The sequence below is a fragment of the Microchirus variegatus genome, assembly GCF_963457635.1.
Source record: "Microchirus variegatus genome assembly, chromosome: 13".
Classification (NCBI taxonomy): domain Eukaryota; kingdom Metazoa; phylum Chordata; class Actinopteri; order Pleuronectiformes; family Soleidae; genus Microchirus; species Microchirus variegatus.
The window spans coordinates 14,709,311-14,729,997 of NC_139814.1; the positions used below are offsets into that span (position 1 = coordinate 14,709,311).

The window sequence follows — 20,687 nt, forward strand, 5'->3', positions numbered from 1 at the left end:
GCAAACTAGAAGGTGAGCTAATTGAGGGTGCACTTACTGTCAGGGGACAATCTAGGATGTCCACAATTTGCTCATCAAACTACCATATCGTGTGCAGTGAGGAAACAAAGTCAGAGACAGAAAGGGTGAGTGAGTGAGTGAATGACGGGGAAAGAAAGTCTGAGATGAAGTTAAAGAAATCACTGTCTGGTGGCGGAGACGTATATAATCTGTCTGTGTATTAAAACATAACATGAACAGGTGTTGTCCCGTTGCATTCTCATTATCAAAACCGCCTCCCTGCAGCAATAAAACAGGCTGCTACAAACTTATCTATATCTATAAAGTAGTATATAGTAAATAATTGAGCAGAAGTCACAAAATTAGACTGTTTTTCTTTTCTGTCGTTCATAAAAACGAGCCTTTTTGACATATATCCAAATTTCACAAATTCAATCTGATTTTAAACATTTTGAGTACGTTTTTGCTCAATGATGAAAATGTTTTTTTTTTTCATCTGATTGCCTAGTTTGTGCTGAAAAGACACTATATTGCACATCCTTATAGCCTCTGTATATACACTGCTCCGTGTTCTAAGGGTTAACCCTTTGTGCTCATGCGGATAAGTGCAGCAGGTGCAGCCTTGGTAAATCGACGCGGAAATAATACACAACTCCTCATATGGACATCCTGGGGTGCGTGTTTATAGGTCACATCTGCAGGATTTACAATATGCATTTTTCTCGTCTTCTTACGCGTTGTTGACTCAAAGTTATGATTCATTTTACAGGAGTAGCGATAATTGTGGAGAAGTCACAAAATGGACCATTTTTCTTTTCTTTTTGTTCATAAAAACGAGCTCAGATGTGTTTATATAGTTGGTGAAAATGAAAAAAACATTTTCATCAGATTGCTTATAGGTTGTGCTGGAATATAAGGATATAAGGCACTCAAAAGTGCATTCTTATCACATCTGCATATACGTTTTAACACAGTAATGAAAAAAGGGGTTCTTAGGGTTAAAACACCATACAGTTATGCTGTTAAAATTGTATCCCACTGACTTTATGAATCAAATGTGAGCACTCTGCGTCTGGCATATTCATGCACGGCATGCCTATAGCTTTGTATGCAGCATAGGAGGAAAACTGTGGGTTAGCATCATTCATTATTAATGTCAAGGCACATCTCTGGACCCCACAGTGCTGAGGCAAGAAATCATGTGATTAGCTACAGGCCATGTGACAATGCTGAGGAAGCTAAGAGAGAGAGAGACAGAGGAAGAGAAAGGAACAAAAAAAAGTACAACAGATGAGTGTAGAAATGAGGGCATGGCTGAGCTACGACCTCACTTCTGCAGAGAGGAGAGGAAAGAAATGGAGGTGTGTTTATCAGTGCTTCACTATTAGATACTGCACTACGCTGCAAATCTATTAAAAACAGTGGTGCGTCTCACACGTTCAAATACACACACAGTGCGTACACTGTTTCAGAACAAAAAGCTGATGGCAATATGATGCACTACATTATGAGATGCATCACTCAGCTCAGTGTGAAATGCCTCACCTGTCTCTTCTCCTCAGGAGCTTTGAGGAAGAGAGCATTGATGACGGCGATAGTGTACGTCTGTATGTCCTGATCAGTCCTGTAATTAGAAGAAGAACGTTAAGTAATAAAATAATATAAAAAGTTTGTCATCCTCTGCTCCTGAAATCCATTTATTCTACTGTTTCTGCTGTTTTACCCCTGAAGATGTGGGATGAGCTGTCCAATGGTGATCTCTTGCGCCACCTTGTGGTAGAGATCCTGACTGTTGAGCACCATGGACTCCAGGATGGCCAGGGAACGCTGCAGCACAGCCGTGTCCATCGCCGACTTGTTTACATAGCTGGCGATCTGCAGAGGGGACGGCGAGCGGGAGAGATGAGGGGAAACTGCAGAGAACTGAATTATTTATCAGCAGCAACCGCGACGGAGAGATGCAGAAATGTAAAAGGTCTGGCAACGTGACGGGTGATTAAATCTTGTGTAAAAATGGTGTAAAGATTGTTTTACATAAGTCAAGATATGCTGAATGCAAATAAACTTTTGCCCCTATTCTGGGTCATACACATTACTTAGCCTTGTTCCTTACAGGTCCACTGCGTAACATTCAGGAGAATTTATTAGTAGGAATAGATTATAATGTGTATAAGTGCTTTAAAATAATAATAATAATAATAATAATAATAAAAAGAGTATGGCCATTTAAAAAGAATAGAATGAACCTTTTATACTGTATAGGCAATGGTCTTGTCACCATGTTTCTAAAGCAGCCTTAATGGGCACAAGTTTTGAAGATGTAGCTTACTATACATATAATAATAACAATAAAAAAACAGGCATCCTTGTATGCAAAGACCACCATATTTTCCTGGGAAAGGGGGGAGTCCTTTGCAGTTTCACACCTAGTTGAAATAAACTGGACCTTAAATGCAGTATATAACTTTGATTTCACATCTTTCATATACCACAAATGGGATGAAAACCATTATATGGCCGTTTAAGAGACTTTTACAGCATAGTTATGACACTAAGTTTGTCTTCAAATTGCAGCTCTGTGTCATCAGTCACTGTGTTGGGCTGACCTTCTTGATGAAGGCCACGGAGAAAGTGTCCCAAGAGACGATGCCGTGGTCCATCAGCTCCACGAAGGCGGTCAGTGTGAAGGACAGCATATCGCCAAAACTACGAGACGACACAGAGACACAAAGAGACACACAAACCATAGGAAACTTCTCTGGAGCAGATGGCTTGGAGCAGTGTATAGCTGCAAAGCCCAGATGGCTTGGAACATAACGAGTAATGAGCGATCAGCAGAGACACAGAGAGAGGAAGGTGGTGGAGAGGAAAGACGGAGACAGAGGAACATAAGTTCAATGCTGCAACCAGGCTTGCTGAAGTAAAAGGGAAAAAAAAGTGACAGGGAGAGAGATAGAGAGACGGAAATGGAAAAGAGGTTTGCAAGACAGACTCACATCCAAGAAACAGTGGGAGCCATCAGAGGGCCAGCAGGAGCCGGGCAGCACAGTGTGGTGTTCAATCAGAACCAAAAAAAAAAAAAAAAGCTATGTTATAGAATGAAGTCATGCAGTTACACAAATACCAGGAGAAACAGATCACGGTGCGAGAGGCACAGGAGGCCGGAAGCAGAAGACATATTAGACAGCTGCTATATTTAAGATGACAGCTGGAAGACCGGAAATGAAGAATGTAATCGAATATAAGAAGATTGTGACAAGCACACAACTAGTGTTGAACTTACACAGCTATTCTTGCCACTATAAAACAGCTTAATAAAATAAATCTATACTGACTTAATGAACTGGTTTTACAATACTGACCTCTACTGTTAAAACATGGCATTGCGGAACTGTCTTGTATCTGTTAAAATGTGTGTAAATCCAGAACTCTAGGAACTAAACGAAAAGGATCTTAAGACTAACAGAAAACATTATCACTGCTCTTACGGAGATGCTGCATGGTACGTGATTAGTCAACAGTCAAATGGTGAATTAGTAACCCACAGCTGAAGGACGAAGAGTTTTTTTGCAGATGGCTGAGGGCATTTTGATGACACACTATGGTAAACTAATCGATGCTACATGAAAGAAGCAGAACAGTAACCTTAGTGAAAGATTATTTACGATTATTTACGTGAAGAAATGACTTTGACGGACACCTGAAAAAGTGTCTCTCAGTGAAACCCTGAACACCACGTTGAAAAGATTTAAATCGAGGGTAAAGTGTTGACTTTGCCCAGGAGTTTAAGATACATAAAACTTGTATTTGCAAAAACAGCAAATGTGTTTCTTGAAAAAATACATGAATCTTGGTCTTCTATCAGTTTGGAAGAATACAATGAAAAGTATCTGTTGCCCAAAACCACATGCAAAAATAATTAAGTGCCACACAGATTCTTGAAATGGGAGCCTGTGAACGGCCGTGTTAGACGTAGATCATTTCCATAAAGGTAGTGTGGGGCAAGAGTCTTAATCATGCAGACTCAGTCAGCAAGTTAGGAAGAGCACAGAGCCAATAATGTTACCCAAAAGAAGGGTGGGGGACGGGGGGGGGGAGGCCTTACCAGGGCTTCATAATCTTCTGTAGTTTCTGATAACGCCTGCAAAGATTTGAGAAACTTTGGTGTCACAGTTGGGAAACAAACAACCAAACGTGTCGGTCTGAGCCAGCACAGAAGTGTCGACAAATGACTGACCAGTTAATAGAAAAAAAGTCTGCCACATGGAAAAAAGGATGTTTATATATTACACATGACAAAATTAGAGCCTGTAACAAAAAAAACAACACACAAATGAAGTGAAATTGCAATACTTGACTGAACGATGTGTACTTTCAAGCACCTGTAATCAGCAAGTCTTCACAGACACTGAAAGCATGCCAAGCAGAGGCAGTGGAAGAAAAACGCAGCTTGCGGCAAAATCTTAACTTTCACAAGCTTCAGTAAACAAACAAGGAAACGATCAAACAGCACCGTTTCATTTTTTTTTACAATAAACACAAGGACAAGGGAAACAATTTGTACACTTCAAAAGCCATGAGTGGCAGACGCAGTGTTCTGTAACCTGAGACTTCTTGTGAAATGCTGCAGTAATTAAAATACCCAAAGACACAATGAGATTAACAAAGCTTTTCTGTTTAGAGTCAGTGTCCAATGCATAGTTCAAACAACAGCAGAAATCTGAGCGAGAAGCCTCAAAACAATTAAAACAAAAATTGGCAGCATGGTTTGATATCATTAAGTTTTTTGTTTTATTTTTATTTTTAAAATCGCAACATAAAAATCCTATTTCCCCTTTGTTTTTTCCAAAATATAATGCTCTATCAGACAGCTGGCTACAGTTGCACTGTGCATTCTGAACAACCTTGTCAAAGCACATGAAAAGGAACAGTTGTTCCACGTTTCAGTCAGCAGAGAGCGATATATGCCCTCGTGTTTGGGCGCTTGTGTGTGTGTGTGTGTGTGTGTGCAAAAACAACAGCAGCCGGTCCAAAGTGATTTCCACATGAATACAATTCAGCATCATTGCTGGCAGACGCATTAAATCACAGTAATGCTTAGCTCTGGAGTTGCCAGCACTGAGCCTTTTCAACAATTACACTTCACCAAATAGGTTGTCAGACAAACTAATGAGAGTGCGTGTGTGTGTGTGTTTCTGTTGTGTGATATAAATCTCTCTCTTACTCTCACACACAGGGCACTTTCAAAATCTGGAGTCGTGAATAACTGATGTGACGCTAATTTACATAAAGTCATATTTAATGAAATAGCTGCGAGCGAGCAAAGCGGAGTCAACATCGGAGCTGCTGTGATGGACGGCACCGTGCCGCGAGATCAAACTGGGTCAAATATTTGCCAATTTGAGCATGAAAAAGAAAGAAGTAAAAAGAAGGAGAAGACAAAGGGCATAGAACAAGTTTCTGTACGATATAGTCGTCTAATAAGCAGAAACAGGAGATGTTCTGCTGAGCTAAAGAGTTTTTTTAAACACGTGAATTCATGCAGTACAATACAATTGTCTTCAATGTAACATGAACAGTTAGGTATACTATTGTGTGTGTGTGTATATATATATACATACATATTCACACATATATACACATACATATATATATATATATATATATATACATAAAACTACACATATATACACACACATACGTGTATATACATACATATATACACATACACACATACATATACGCATATATACATACATATACACACAGATATATACACATAAAACATATATACATACACATATATATGTATGTATACATAAATACACATACATATACATATATACACATACATATATATATACACATACATATATATATACATATATACACATACACATACAAATATATATATATACATATATACACATACACATACAAATATATATATATACATATATACACATACACATACATATATACATATATATATATACAAACACACATGCATATATATATATATATATATATATATATATATGTATATGTATATGTATGTGTATATATGTATGTGTATGCGTATATATGTATGTGTATGTGTATATATGTATATACCTCAGATACTCAAACCTACTATCCATGCCTATGCCTTTACCCCATGACGGAAGAAAAAGGGATGAATAATGACAAATGCACGGGGCAAAAAAGGAGAGAGTGTCCCGGATAGCTGACTACTGCAGCTGCTGCTACTGCGCTTCCTGCTGGTTTGCACCGTATGTGAGCTTGTGTGAGCTTTTTCACTCCTACTGTAACTGTCGCTTTGTTTTGGCTTTGTCAGGCTGGTACTTGCTACATTCACACAATTTTCTAGCACACACACAGACACACACACACACACATTAGGAGTGAGCAAGATCTACATCTTCTAAGCTAATATCGTGATTGTTGTTTTGAAGAGATGTAAAATTGACATTATTGAGAAACCGCTGAATGCATGTTTATGCAGAATGTGCTTGAAAACTAAAGTTGAAAGAAAATAAGGGTCGTATTCCTAACATTGTGTCCATTTATATAACCTCTCAGTAACAGTTATAATGAGTTATAACTCAGACAATTAAAATCACGTTTCTTTTAAAGGATAAGGAGTAAAAACATTGAAAAACATTCACCCACCCCTATCTCGCACACACACACACAAAACACTGATATCACAGTGGAGAAACCTCAGCAAATATATCCTCGCTGTAACCTTCAGTCGAGACAATCTCCTGGGACCTCCAGCCTCTTCATCTGACACACGCACACACACACACACACACACACCAGTGCAAATCTCTCTTCTCAGTCCAGTGCAATATCACTTTCATGGTCAACAAAAATGAGCAGGAGCCCGTGGGCATGAACTTCATGTACAATAGAGGCTGATTCTTCTCTTCTGAGAGCTAATATACACGGATGTCACCTTTAGAGAGAGTTGGGGGTTTCACAGCCTAGACACAGACATGGAAAATCAACCTGTGCTGCTTCCTACACGTCACTGATGCTGGTAAATGTTTTACATTAGGATTAGATGACAAACACGTTTCTCCTTTTCAGAGACATATTTAATGACCCTGTACACCTTGGCTCGTCACACTCAGGAGAGAAATGATTACTAGCATTTTTTTCTTTGTCATAGAAACAAATGTTCTTATTAACGGGTCGTGTCACACGACGAACGTGGGAGCATAAAACGAGATTAACTCACTGAACTTAATCAGAACGTACAGTGCAACTACAGAGAGTCTGTGCAATATCACCGACTTCAGGTCTGCGTCAGTGAGGTACGTTTATTCTCACTCTGGACTCAGTTATTTCAGTTTAAAGAAAAATCTCGGTGGTTCACAAAAGCAATCGTCTGTGAGGAGGAAAACACTGCAGACGTGGAGACAAAGTCTACGTTCAGATTAACAGGCTAAAGTGACTCATATCTGATCATCCTCAGGGCCGTGTGGACACGAAAATCTGATCGTTTCAAATCAGATTTGTGTCCAATCCAATGTGTGACCATGTGACATGAGTGAAAGCACGGCCAAATCAAACAATGGAGGCGAGTGGCGTCCTCGCTGATTTAATCTCACTCACAAATTCACTGCAATAGCTTCCGTCACTGAATTCTATCTTATCGTGGATATTTCCCAAGTGGTCTCAAAAACACGTTTTCTTCAATTGATGACGGATACAAAATGGACTTGTGTTTCATATTCAGATGCAGGACACTTGTAGTTAAGACTGTGAACCCTGAAATCTGCATCAGATTTGGATCAGATTTGAACAACGTGGCTGGGTAATCTGATCATAAACCAAGAGAGACGGGCAACCATTAGACTTACTCAGTCCCACTTTCCACCATCTGAGTGAGCAGGGAGATGCCGTCCAGGTTGATGAACTCTTGGGCAAAGGTGATGTCACGGGAGGCGTTGGCCAGATCCTTCAGAGACTCCAGCTTGGCATCCATGCTGGACGACTGGATCCGCTCATGGAGCTGGACTGCTGTCTGATACTGCGGCGTGCAAAGAGACAAGAACCTGATGAAAATGTATCTTGGAAAAAAAACAAAGGAAAAAGAAAAGAAGACTTACAGGAGAGGTGGTCAAGCGTAATATCGAGCCATTCTTGATGTCATTGCGATTCTGTGGAGAGTCATCAAAATGGCAAAACGTTAAAAGAGCTCTTTTTAAGGGCATGTTTTTCACTCAGAAACGTCTGATAACCAAACCTTTTCTGTGATGTAGAAACTTGTTGCGTCGGCGATCTGGAGAGCAAAGTTTTCATGGTTCCCCAAGGACCACCTGAAAGACATGAGGATGAAGAGAAGGAAGACATCGAGTTGTGGTATTTCAAGAGAATATCAATATCTGTCAAATACAAGTAATAGGATCAAAGCCAAGGGATAGAAGCAAGAGAGTGGGTTTTACAGGAAACCAGTGCTGAAGTATTTTCAAATCCAATGGCACCACTGTATACACACATACTTATATATACTGTGTGGTGGAAGAAGCAAATGCTGACTCACCCCTCACACACTTCTTTAATGATGGCCGAGAGAGGCTTTTTCTGTGGGGAAAAGCAAAGCTGCATTTAGTCGTCGGGCCCGAGCTTGAGTTCCTAAAACAACAGTCCACTCACTGTAGACTGCAATTACTTTATAATACAGTACTGGCACAATGAGACAGTGTTCTTTATGGGGGTTGTATTTATCCGACTGTCCAACTGCTGATGGAGGAACTTTGTCCAGAACCGTTGCACAATTTAATTCATTACCACTGGTCATCAAACTGCTTCAAAGTAGTTTAAAACGTGATTTTATTTCCATTTTATGCCACACCATTGAATTTTTATGTAATTTCATGTCAATTATACTCACTTTATATGATACAATGCATTATTGTTAGTATAAACCACCTTAAAATTCAATTGTCTGTTGCACTGATAACAAAACGTATTTCAATGGAACATTTTTACTCTTTAGTTTAGCCAAGTAATGTATGGGAAGCTGCGTCAGTGCCATATATTCGCTGCTTTGATACCAATGCTGTCAGGATGGTATGCTACATATAATACAGTAAATATAATATCATAGCATACAGAGTCAAACTATTGTATTTTGTCATTTATATCACATTCCTACTGGTCAAAATATCCTAGGATTTAAACCGTTGTTTTTTCCACCAGTGGGAATATGTTTAAACAGTTTTCACTCCCAGGTCAAATCAGCCAGTTTTTAGTCAGCATCAGCATAAACATGCTAATTTTTTTCTCGTCTGCTTTAATTCTGCACATTTGTGCAACACTATGATGAGCAATCGTCCTCTGGACATGAGCACAAATGTCTGCCGTGATCCTTACTGTTTTAAAACGTCAGACAGTGTTCAATATCATCATTTGTTTCATGAATCTGATCATCTAAACTGAATTGAAAGAGATGTGTCCGTAACGTCGCGGGTGACACACACGATGCGGCAAAAGAAAACCAAAAGACAGGACAACAACTGGAAATGAGAATGGTATCAATCGCCCTTTTTTAGCGGCTTCACTCGCTCAACCGAAACGTAACCATGCACGCTAACAATGAATATTATATTTCTAAAATACTACTTTTGCTGTTTTGCTGGCAACTTCTCTGCGGTGACAGGAGCTGCCAGCGAAACGCAGGAGCTGCAGTGACGAAGAGCTACGGAGAGAATAAGAAATGGTGGCAGGGCGGGGGGGAGAGAAAGTGACAGGGAAAGAAAAGAAAGACAGTGAGGTGACAAAAAATTAAAGTGGGCTCATCTACAAACAAAAGAGGGAACGAAGGATAACAAAAACATAAGAATAATAAGATAAGAGAGAAACAACAGCAAACAGAAGAAGAGGGACAGTGAGTGATAACAGTGGGAGGAAGCAGGAGAAGGGTGGAAAACGAAGCACTGACATTTATTAGAATAAAATCTATGATAAACAAGTAAACTCATCGAAGAACCAACTGTTTTATACCATAAATATTCATCATTATAGGTTTTTTTTAAAGTAAAAAAGTAGTGCAGTGTCTTAAAAGACATGCAACTCATTGAGCATCGCTCAGAGCAGTTTCCTTTTCTCGCACAAGATCAAAGAATTTTCCATTCTGGACATGTTTTATTAATGAACTAGTACATTTTAAACATTAACCTTCACATGATATTAAAAGTTAATATTCGATTACAGCATACAGTATTCTATAACTTTTGTATCATTTCTTTTGTTTGTTTTAAACAAAAATAGTTCAGAGAAGTTGTATTCTGAAAGGATCTATAAGTGTAAGCTTTATGTGTAACCTTGTGAGCTTTTATTTTTATTAATTAGACTGTCAACACAGCTACAACTGATCCTGGTAATCACACGGAATCAAATCATTATTTGGACTGAATGATTTTAGGAGAAAAGCAGTAGAGACGACATCTTCAGTTCCCGATGACGATTAGGAACATCCAAAAATCAGAGAACATTTTGTAATTTTATTCTCAGGGTTTAAGTCTATTTTATTATTCCCTACTCCATCAAATCTCTGCTCTAAACTCCCAACACATCATCCTCTTCACTACTATTATATCTCTTCTCCACATCAGGCCACCGTCTCTTTTCACTGTCGCCCGGGGAGAAGTAGAAAAGTGTCACACTTGATATACACATGACTGCAAATTCCATACACCGTCTTTCAGCTTTTCAACTCGACACTCTTGTTTTTATGAGTGGTAGGATAACAAGTGCATCTGCCTCTCTTTTTGCAAGGTCGTCCAATAACACAACAAACACAATTCACCAGTTTGGACCGATGTCACAGGCGTTCATGCCATTCGCGCGCAGACAAATCTTACAATTTAAACCTTTATAAGAGAAGGATATGCATTTTTGTGGTCATATTTATCGACTTCTTTTGATTTCTAGCCACCATCAAATTAAACTAGAGGTAATTAAACTGCAGGTGATGACGCCGAAATACAATAAATCGCAAATAAGTTCATCTCTGTGTGCAAATGTATCCCACCAGAAACCCTGTCAGCGTGTCCTGAGAGCATTTCCGACAAACACTAATAATAATAACAATAGTATTAATTTAAAAAAAAGAAAATTAATAAAATTGTCTGCAGCAATTCACCAACGTTCCAATAAGAATATAGAAAAAATTCCTCAACAAACGGGTATAAGTAAGTACACACACAGGCAAACATGCAGAGCTGTCGGCGCACACACACACACACACGTGCAGACACACACACACGAATAGTAACAAGTATGCATGCTGCCACGCAAACACACCCACGCGAAATTTCATTTATGCCGAGTTGTACCCACATAAACAAACAAAAACTACACTCCTTCACTTTCTTGCTAACACACACACACACACACATGCACACACACATGCACACACACACTCTTTATCTGGGTCTCAAGACTGAAGCCCACTCCCCATCGCATGACTCAGACAGCCATATGCTGCTGCAGGGCCTATTGTACAGAGGAGATGCAGAGGGAGGAGGTGGAGGAGGAGGTGGGGGTTGATGGTGGAGGACAAGAGAGGAGGAGGCAGAGAGCAAGTTTCACGGTTTCAACAAAAGATGGGAAGGAAGAATGGGGGGGGGGGGATGACAAGAGAGAAAGCAAAAAAGGAAAAAGGGGGAGGAGGAGGAAACGGAGGAGAAACAAAAGAATGATGACAAGGAGAGATAAAACAATTAGACATAAGTGGAGGAAGGGGAGAAGGAAAAAAGGAGACGAAAAGACCAAAAAGGAGCTGAAGATATTTTACAATTCACACTGTGGGAACTGCTGCTGATCATGGGTCACTGAATACAAAAAAAAAAAACTACAGCCGCCCTAAATTTAAATAGTCTGAAGTTCAATGTTTCATTCATCCATTGAGAGGGACAATCATGGCTTCAGTTGCTACGGTGACTCAGAGCGCGTACAATCATTAGCCCATCTGTGAGTCACACACACACACACACACTGTGAGAACAGGCCATGTTACACTGTATCAAATAACGGAACAGTAGACATGTCACCTCACCCCACATGGTGGGCTAGAGTCATATTTTGGACTTTTTATTGACTTTATTATCATTATTATTTACTGTTTGTTAGTGCCAGGTGTCTGCTGACATAAAGTCATCAACTGTGGATTTATACTGAGGCAGTATAATCACACATAATTAAGTTTTACCAGTTTTATAAACAAATTCAAAGTCCTGTTTTTACATGAATGCAACTGCTGGGATGTGTCATCAATTCCAAATCCTGCCATTTTTCTGTTATACAGTATATTGTCGTTTTTAAGTCAAGCTTCAGGACAATTTTTACTCGGTTACAGATTTATGACAAGTGGATATACTGCAAAGCAAGGATGAGAACGAACTTACGGTGTGAGCCGTTTCTAACGTGGTATTTAAACTGTGTCCTCTTCTTCCTTATAATGATGTGCTACTGCTAGGACACACAGCGTGTCCCCTCTGTGATTAATAAAACCATCTGCTTGTCTGATTTGATTGCATTGTGGAAACTGACATTGAATAATCACAAAAATAGAATCATCAAATTGCAGCCTTCACGTTTTTCTTGACGTGTTGTGTCGAACTGCAATTTTGGTTTTAAAATGATTAGTTTTAAATTCCTTATATAATCTTATTGTGTTTTTTTATATGTTCTTGGGAATTTTTAGCTTCTATTAGAACAGTGGACAGGACCGATAAAGAGGGACTCTGCTCTAACAGGTGAACTATTTAGCATCTAGAGCTGCAACGAAGGATTATTTCATAATCTATTAATCTGTGGGCTATTTTCTCGATTAATCGAGTAATCCTTTGGTCCATAAAATGTCAAAAAAATTTGAAAACCGTTGGTCAGTGTTTGTCAAACCTGGAATTAATGATGTTCTCGAAAGTCTTGTTTTGTCCACAACCAAAATAATTCAGTTTTATTGATTTCTTTGTTATATGGAGCAAAGAAACAAAGAAAATATTCACATTTAAGAAGTTAAAACAATCAGAAATGCTGTTTTAATAATGAAAAAGGCTTCAAAACAATTAATCGAGTAATTGCTTCAACTCCATCAGTATCCTAATCTTATTCTAATGTTTATTTGTCAACATTTTCAAGAAGATACACTAAACTAAACAAACTAACTCAAAAAACTTAGTTTAAAGTTTATGACTTTCATATATGACCTTCACCTGTTATCATTTTACCCTACATAGGGTTTTCCTGTAGTTGTAGCATCTAATTCCTCTTCATACAGCTATAATATGAAAGTTTTTCATGCATTCAGACTCAGACTAGACACTTAACCTCTTCTTCACGGTTGCCCCCGGGATCGGGGGCAGCGTCAGACGCAGCGCATAAGTGTCATAAAACCATATCTAACTTTATCAAACACAGACATGCTGCATACCCACAGAAAGGTCATATACTCAGCTAAAAGCTCATATAAACCATTCTTATGTTCACCAAACACAGTTAAAACACCAATTGATCAAACAGCAGGAGCGGGAAAAAACCGTCACAGCGCACACATTGAAAAGCGGCACCGGAGCGCCAGCGTGATTATGTAAACAAAAACAACACGTGTCAGCTGGACAGCAGAGAATCTACAGATTCCAGCGGTACAATTTGTATCACTCTACGACCGAGATTCACGGATCTAGCCCCAAAATAAGAGCAAAACAACAACTGACTTTTAAGAAATACAACCAGAAATATTGTCTTGCCAAAACCACTTCTAATAAAGAACTACACTTCCCAGCATGCTTTGGGGACAAATCCCGGTCTGATTGATCATTACAGAGCGACATTAGATCGTTCTGATTAGAGAAGGGCGAATGTCCGCCCAAATGCGTCATATGCATTTATGTCGTTTTGACTCGCTAATGAAGTGATTGACGTGCATTTGGAGACCGGGGTCTGATTCTACCGGTTTAGACGTTTAAAACGAGCTGTCAATCACCCAAATTGACCAAGGTAAGCCAGAGCTATGGCGCTGCGTAACTGAAGACACTTCAGAGCCACAGAGTTGTTATTACGCACCGCACAGGGAGCATCGATTTACGGCGAGTTTTTATACTTTTTTTTGTTAAACAAGTTCTTTTTAGATCTGTAGTGACATGTAAATAAAATTAAATTGTTTTTTAATAATTTGGTACCTAAGAAATCTCAAATGGCACAGATGGTGCCAAGCTGAGCCAAAAGTGAGAACGCCCAGACATCTCTTTACTAAAACCTCTATAATTTAACTCTGCTTTATTTCAGCAGCATCAGACTTTGCGCAGCTCATGTCCACATATTGTTACATGACCTGCATGTGTTTTTAAGCTCCTACTGCATATTTTAAAGGTGATATTTGCTTTAAAATGCAATATTTTTTTAGGCGAGAGAAAAATATCCTTCAGTTATGCTGTGTTCCATGTACATTTTACTCTGACACAGTGAAACTTACACCTCTGGTGGAATCTCACAAGTGTTATCTTTATTTTGATACCAAGATAATCCACATAGAGCTTGTAACTGCATAGGTTTACTCTATTTAGTTTGGGCATGTCATTTTCGTGCAGGGACTCCAAAAGGAGGGTCAGGGAAGAAGAGGTTAAAACACTGCGAAAGGTGTCCTTTTAATGTGATATTGCAGGTAGAATGTCAATATCATTATCAACAGACCTTTTCTTGGTCTAAACTCTCTGCTAAAAACTCAAAAATGGACGTGCGTCTCTCATGTGTGCAGTGTGAACACACTACTCTGTGAACATGGGCGCATATTTAACCTTTATTTAACCAGGTTGGTGCAAGAAAGACTATATATTATATAGCACAGAGACTGCACGAGTAAGAGTAAAAGACAATATTCGTATGGCCTCTGAAAAGGACTGGCTTCTACACTGGTCCTGCTGGATCTCAGCACAGCATTTGACACAATAGACCATGAGATCCTGCTACATAGACTAGAACAAGATGTGGGGATTGAAGGATCCGCACTTGTCTGGTTCAAGTCCTATTTATCAGACAGATTTCAATTTGTTAGTGTAAACGAGGAATCCTCCATACTCACTAAAGTTAACAACGGAGTTCCTCAGGGTTCTGTGCTCGGCTCAATTCTTTTTACCTTGTACATGCTGCCACTAGGCAACATCATCAGCAAACACAACATAAATTTCCATCGCTATGCAGATGACACCCAGCTATACGTATCTGTACGGCCTGATGACCCAAACCCCTCAATTAAACTTCAAGATTGTCTTATAGACATACAGACAGGGATAACCCAGAACTTTCTAATGCTTAACACAGAAAAAAACTGAGGTCATAGTCCTAGGGCCAGTTGTCAGACACCTACCTGGTCTATCTCCATGAGCTTGGGGAAAGCCCCCGGCCACTCAATGGCCACCTTGACAATGTCTGCCGGCGGCGGCATGGCTGCCGGGGGTGGTGCCCGGTGTGGGTCTTGCTGCCTCACACCTCTGTCACGACTACTGGAGGAGGCTCATCCAAACCTGCAGGAGAAGACATGGACAGAGAAGACGGCACATTAGTCAAGAACCAGGGGGCCTAGTTGTTTGAGGAAAAAAATAAAAATAAAAAAAAACATGTGAGTGGAGTCTAGCACAGCGCTCTGGGGACTGAGACTGAACAGCTCAAAGTAATTATTCACATTCATACAACGGTTAACAACTTAGAGGAAATGAGACAATTAACCTACTTACACCAGTTTACCATTACAGATGATGCAAATGCACACAAGATACATTCTGGACATCTATTTTCAGTTGCAATCATTTCACTGACTTTATACAGATTTGTACAAAACCTAAGGACGTCCCTGTGGGGCCAGAGACAGGTTCAAATTAAAGTTCATCTACTAATGAGGTCTCAGCGAGAGAAGTGAACTGACGAGTTACAGCAATTTAAAAAAAGGGAAATAATTTTATTGGGAGCCGGCCCGAGTTCAGTCCAAGTAGTGAAAGGTCGTGAACTCTCATTTTGAAATGTGACAGTTTGCAACCGAGAGTTCTAAGATGTCACCTGCATCCAGGCTACTATTGAATAACACCAGCTGCCAATCACATTGGTGTCCACTCATGTCTATTTTCCTTGAAATGGGAACACAATAAACACATTTGACATCATTGAGACCATTAACTCCTGAGGAAAATGTTAACTGAATGTTTAACAGTAATAAATCAATTAAGCTCATTGTTCCGAAGACTTATATCCATTTTGTTGGTACTTCCTGATCAACTTCACCAAGGAAAACCAGAAGATTTCATCCATATTTGTACATGTGGTCTATGGTTCAGTCATTAAACTGTACACAAACCAGGCCGAAGACATATTAGGACAACTCCACTTTCACAGGAATGAAAGGGTTTTAGCGGTTTGAGTCACAGAGAGAGAGCAGCAGCCACAAGAGCAAGTGAGCATGAGGTTCAGCAGCAGCTTTGGCAGATGTTCAAGGTCAAGTTTAAAAAGGGCATTCCACACATTTCATGCACAAAAAAATAAACCAATTTACTCATCACAAGAGGCAAAAACATCCATGAAATCATCTGAATACTACTACTCCTAACAGTAGGAGGGCACACTAATTTGTAAAACCTGCTGGTGATTAAAAAAAATCCCCAGGGTTCCCATTAGCATGTTGGTGCTTACAAGGCAAAGAGGTGGTTTCTAATGAGTTGTTTTTGAGATTTCCCACAACTTTATTGAAGTGAAAACAGTGTGAAAAGAGCATTTTGAACCTGATAACTGAAGTTACAGGGTGCTAAGACCAAGTCGAGCAGCAGTTTTACATTATATACTGATTTAAAACATGATGGAGCATTACGACATGTGATACCATCAACACATTGACTGCTTTATATTCTCATGAGGGGATGAGAACTGCTTCCAACATGACGACATACAGCAATTACCAAACGCTGCGTTCAATAAAGTGATAATAAATCAAAGTCAAAACCCTGGCTCGGGCACGTTAGATAACTTGTATCGTAAATTGCAGCCTTTGTCATTTTGCTAATCCACCGTGTGCACCCCGATTCACTTAAGGACGGCAACGAGCTCGCATCGCTCCTGTCCGTTTCATGAGAACATGCACAAAACACTGCAGCTGAGCCTGTAATCCTGGGTGGCTCCTCCCAGGCTTCTGTCTCTGTGCTGCGAGTTCTCCTCTCCTCAGAGAGTACAAAAAAAAGGGCTATAACTGACAGAGGAGCAGGCAGCTGGATTGACCTGAAACCCTGTGGCTTTCCAAGATAAGCCAGCTGGAGGTCCTGTGCTGGAGACAACAGCCAAATCACAGTCACTCCAAACGTCCCCGTGGGGGGGTAGGTGGTTACAGATGTGCTTCGCAGAGGTCTTATTATGAAAACCCACCTCTACACACAGAAATCCCCCAAACTGACAAGAGTACATTATCAATAATTAACCTTCCCAGGCTGTCGAGAAAACGTGGATCATCCTAATTCCTGGTGGAGAAGCCTTTTTACATATTTATGCTCAAATCTATTATGCATTAAGATGGGCTCAGACCAACTCCCGGGGGACGGCTATTAAGTGGAAACATGATACAGCAAGAGGATTAACACAGAACAGTCCCTAAACATGTGTGTAGACTAAACACTGATGATACGTGTGTGTGTGTGTGTGATTTTACTGTACTGAATATGAGTGTGTTTGACGAACAGGTATTCATTTAATGACACTGTAGTATAGGTAATGAGACGAGCCTGGCGTTGTGTGAGTCACCCCATAATAATCCACACAGCCTTTATTCAAGGGCCCGTTGCCATGGCAGCTGATGCATCAATAGCTCGAGATGTGGATGCATCCTTCCCTCCAAAGAGCGTATCATACTCAAGTCACGTTCGTCACAACTCCGCAAAAGTGACTCAGTCTCCCTTCTCTGCTTTGCATTTCACCACTGTAATCTACTGTAATTTCATTTGAGATTACAGTGGGGCTGTAGCATAGAATAAATACCTTATAAGACACATTGGTGCAGTTCTCTGCATCTCCTTCATCCTGTATAATCTAATGTAGTGTTGTAAAAAAAAAATGCTTCTGGACTCAATTTTTGCATAAATTGCGTGCAGCCATGACACTCAGTCAATGAAACAAACATGTTTATTTAAAAGCAGACAATATCAGTCATATTGTGTATACGAGGATTATAATCCTCAGTATTTACTGAGGGCTACAGCTAAAAGGTTTTTCCAATCTTCAGACTGTGTTACTACGCGACGGAAGCCCGATGTTTGAGTGTCTGACACTTGATGAAATATCTATAACAATTTGGTCGATTATCTTAGAATTAATCCATTTATGTCGATAAAACTAATGGGTTGACATTCAGGTTGAATGATTTTGAATAAATCTCTAATTGCGATTATTTTGCCAGGAATTGCGATATGATTTGCGATATCCGAGGCAATAGTGATTTTGACACATTTTCATTCGAAAAACCTATTTATATATATATTATATATATATATTATATATATATATATATATACGTATATATATATATACATATACGTATATATATACATATACGTATATATAAAAACAATGTTTTTTTAAACCCTCTAACTGCTTATTTTTCTTGCCTTGTCTGACTTTGTGGTCGTCGTGCTACAACATTCCTCTATGATAAATGGTCTGCATGTATTTATATAAGCTGCTTTACACAACAGTTTTCCCATTCACTCATACTAAACGCCACACATCGTTCGTACCCATTCACACGCTGCCACGCGGGGTTAACTGTCTTGCCCAAGGACACATCTGCATGTTGACTAGCAGAGCGAGGACTCGAACCCTTCTGGGTTGAAAGACGACTTGCTGCGCCACTGAGCCACCACCTGTCCCTAAACAGTATCTCTGTTATTGCTTCAGCGAGGACAATAATGTAATGAAACATACAAAATGACGATAAACTTTTTTTTTTTATGACGAATCATAGAAAGAGAGTTTCTCTCTATCCTTGTGACAGGATGTGTGTGTGTGTGTGTGTGTGTGTGTGTGTGTGTGTGTGTGTGTGTGTGTGTGTGTGTGTGTGTGTGTGTGTGTGTGTGTGTGTGTGTGTGTGTGTGTGTGTGTGTGTGTGTGTGTGTGTGTGTGTGTGTGTGTGTGTGTGTGAGAGTGTTTTCCGAGCACCTTGTCATCTTCTGAGAACTAGATGACTCAGAGATGGACGGCCTTGAGCCTTATTGATTGGACACACACACACACAGGTTTCACGCAGCTCTCCTTTCAAGGACTCACACCGACTACAGCCAAATCAAAGCCTTGTTTTCCACCTTCACCATGACCAGCTAATGTCCAACCCCTGAACTTAACCTAACCACGATTCAAATCTTAGCCCTAATCGACCTCAGAAATGAGGTTCTGCCTTGCGATCGGGATTTGGTCTCGATGAGGATGACTGCTGATCCTGACAAGGTCAGTGTTTAGTCCAGAAAAGGTCCACAAAAGGTAGCACAGACACACACACACAGAGCTGACAACATCAGTCAATGCCTCGAAAAGGTGCTGAAATGTAATTGACAGACACAGCGATTGGTCACGCCAGCTCAGCGTGAGCAGGACTGCAAATGATCCAGCTCTCGCTTAGTCGTGTTCCCCCCCCCCCCCCTGCGATCAACGTTACACAACTGCTGGGAACAATTTCTGAGGAACAAGACGTTCAAACACTTGGACTTCTTCTGCGGTGTTTTTTGTCTCCATGGTTTCGCTATATGTCACGGCGAGAGTTTACTACGGTCTGTCAGGCTGTGTATTTGGAATCTGTCACGCTGGCGTCTCCTCGCAGCATCTCCTCGCTGTAAATGGAGCCTTGTTATCAAAGTCGCTGCTGTCAGAACTCATCATATCAGAGCAGGTGATTTGCTGCAAACTGGTCCGGTTGAGTGTGTGTGTGTTACTCTACCAGAGGGTTCAATAAGCTAACAGGACACAGCGCTCCCTCCACGTTTGAGGCGTTTCGTCAGTTTTACAGGATCCGGCCTCAATTCCTTCCTCTCCCGTTTCCCAGTGTTTATTTACGTTGCCTTCTACACCTGGTGTTTTTACACTTTCATCAAAGTCCCCTCTTGCCAGGTTTATCTACACATGAATCAAACATTTTTATATTCTTTATATTCTTTTTGCAATAACATGCTGCCAAAACATCAAACCACTGGTCTAACCTGACTCGAGAAAAGGGGAAAGTACTTGTTTGAAGTTTCAAATGTGCACGTGTGTGCAGTTTTTGTCGTCTAATACCTGCCACCTCCTTCAACCTGAGAGGCAAATGCCGCGGGAGCAACAGTAGCCATAATGATTTAAGCCTGGCTTCAAAAGAGGGGACAAAAGCAAAAATCTCATGTTACCCTCAGAAACCTGTGATCTGATCTGTTGCCAGAGGTCGAGATTACAGAACAAAAACATCAATAAATGGGAGCGTTGGGTAAGAGGAGAGGAAAAAGAGAGAGGGGTGAGAGGACCTGTGATTTGTTGGACAGCAGAGGAGCGCTGGGTTTCACCTCAATAATTCATTATGTGTAATCTGAGGGTCACAAAAAAGAAGAAGGTGAGAAAGAAAGGGAACATGAGAGGAGAAAGAGAGAGGGAGAAGTACAAAGGCAGGCAATGTACATGAAATA

The 20,687-nt window shown here is 40.1% G+C and overlaps 1 protein-coding gene across 2 annotated transcripts in view; it reads right to left on the reverse strand.

Moving 5' to 3' along the window:
* elmo1 (engulfment and cell motility 1 (ced-12 homolog, C. elegans)) overlaps positions 1–15,460 on the reverse strand; it is a gene marked incomplete at both ends in the record, with an annotated part of 60,741 nt that extends 45,281 nt beyond the window's left edge. Inside the window, 10 exons of one of the 2 annotated variants that reach the window (XM_083899957.1) lie at positions 38–79; positions 1,546–1,624; positions 1,724–1,875; positions 2,607–2,706; positions 4,106–4,141; positions 7,872–8,041; positions 8,121–8,171; positions 8,258–8,330; positions 8,555–8,595; positions 15,383–15,460. In XM_083899957.1, the coding sequence (XP_083756083.1) occupies positions 38–79; positions 1,546–1,624; positions 1,724–1,875; positions 2,607–2,706; positions 4,106–4,141; positions 7,872–8,041; positions 8,121–8,171; positions 8,258–8,330; positions 8,555–8,595; positions 15,383–15,460 (822 nt within the window). The remainder of the gene's footprint in view (positions 1–37; positions 80–1,545; positions 1,625–1,723; positions 1,876–2,606; positions 2,707–4,105; positions 4,142–7,871; positions 8,042–8,120; positions 8,172–8,257; positions 8,331–8,554; positions 8,596–15,382) is intronic. The other variant, XM_083899958.1, reaches the window with a different exon arrangement.
* Between the last annotated feature and the right edge of the window lie 5,227 nt (positions 15,461–20,687).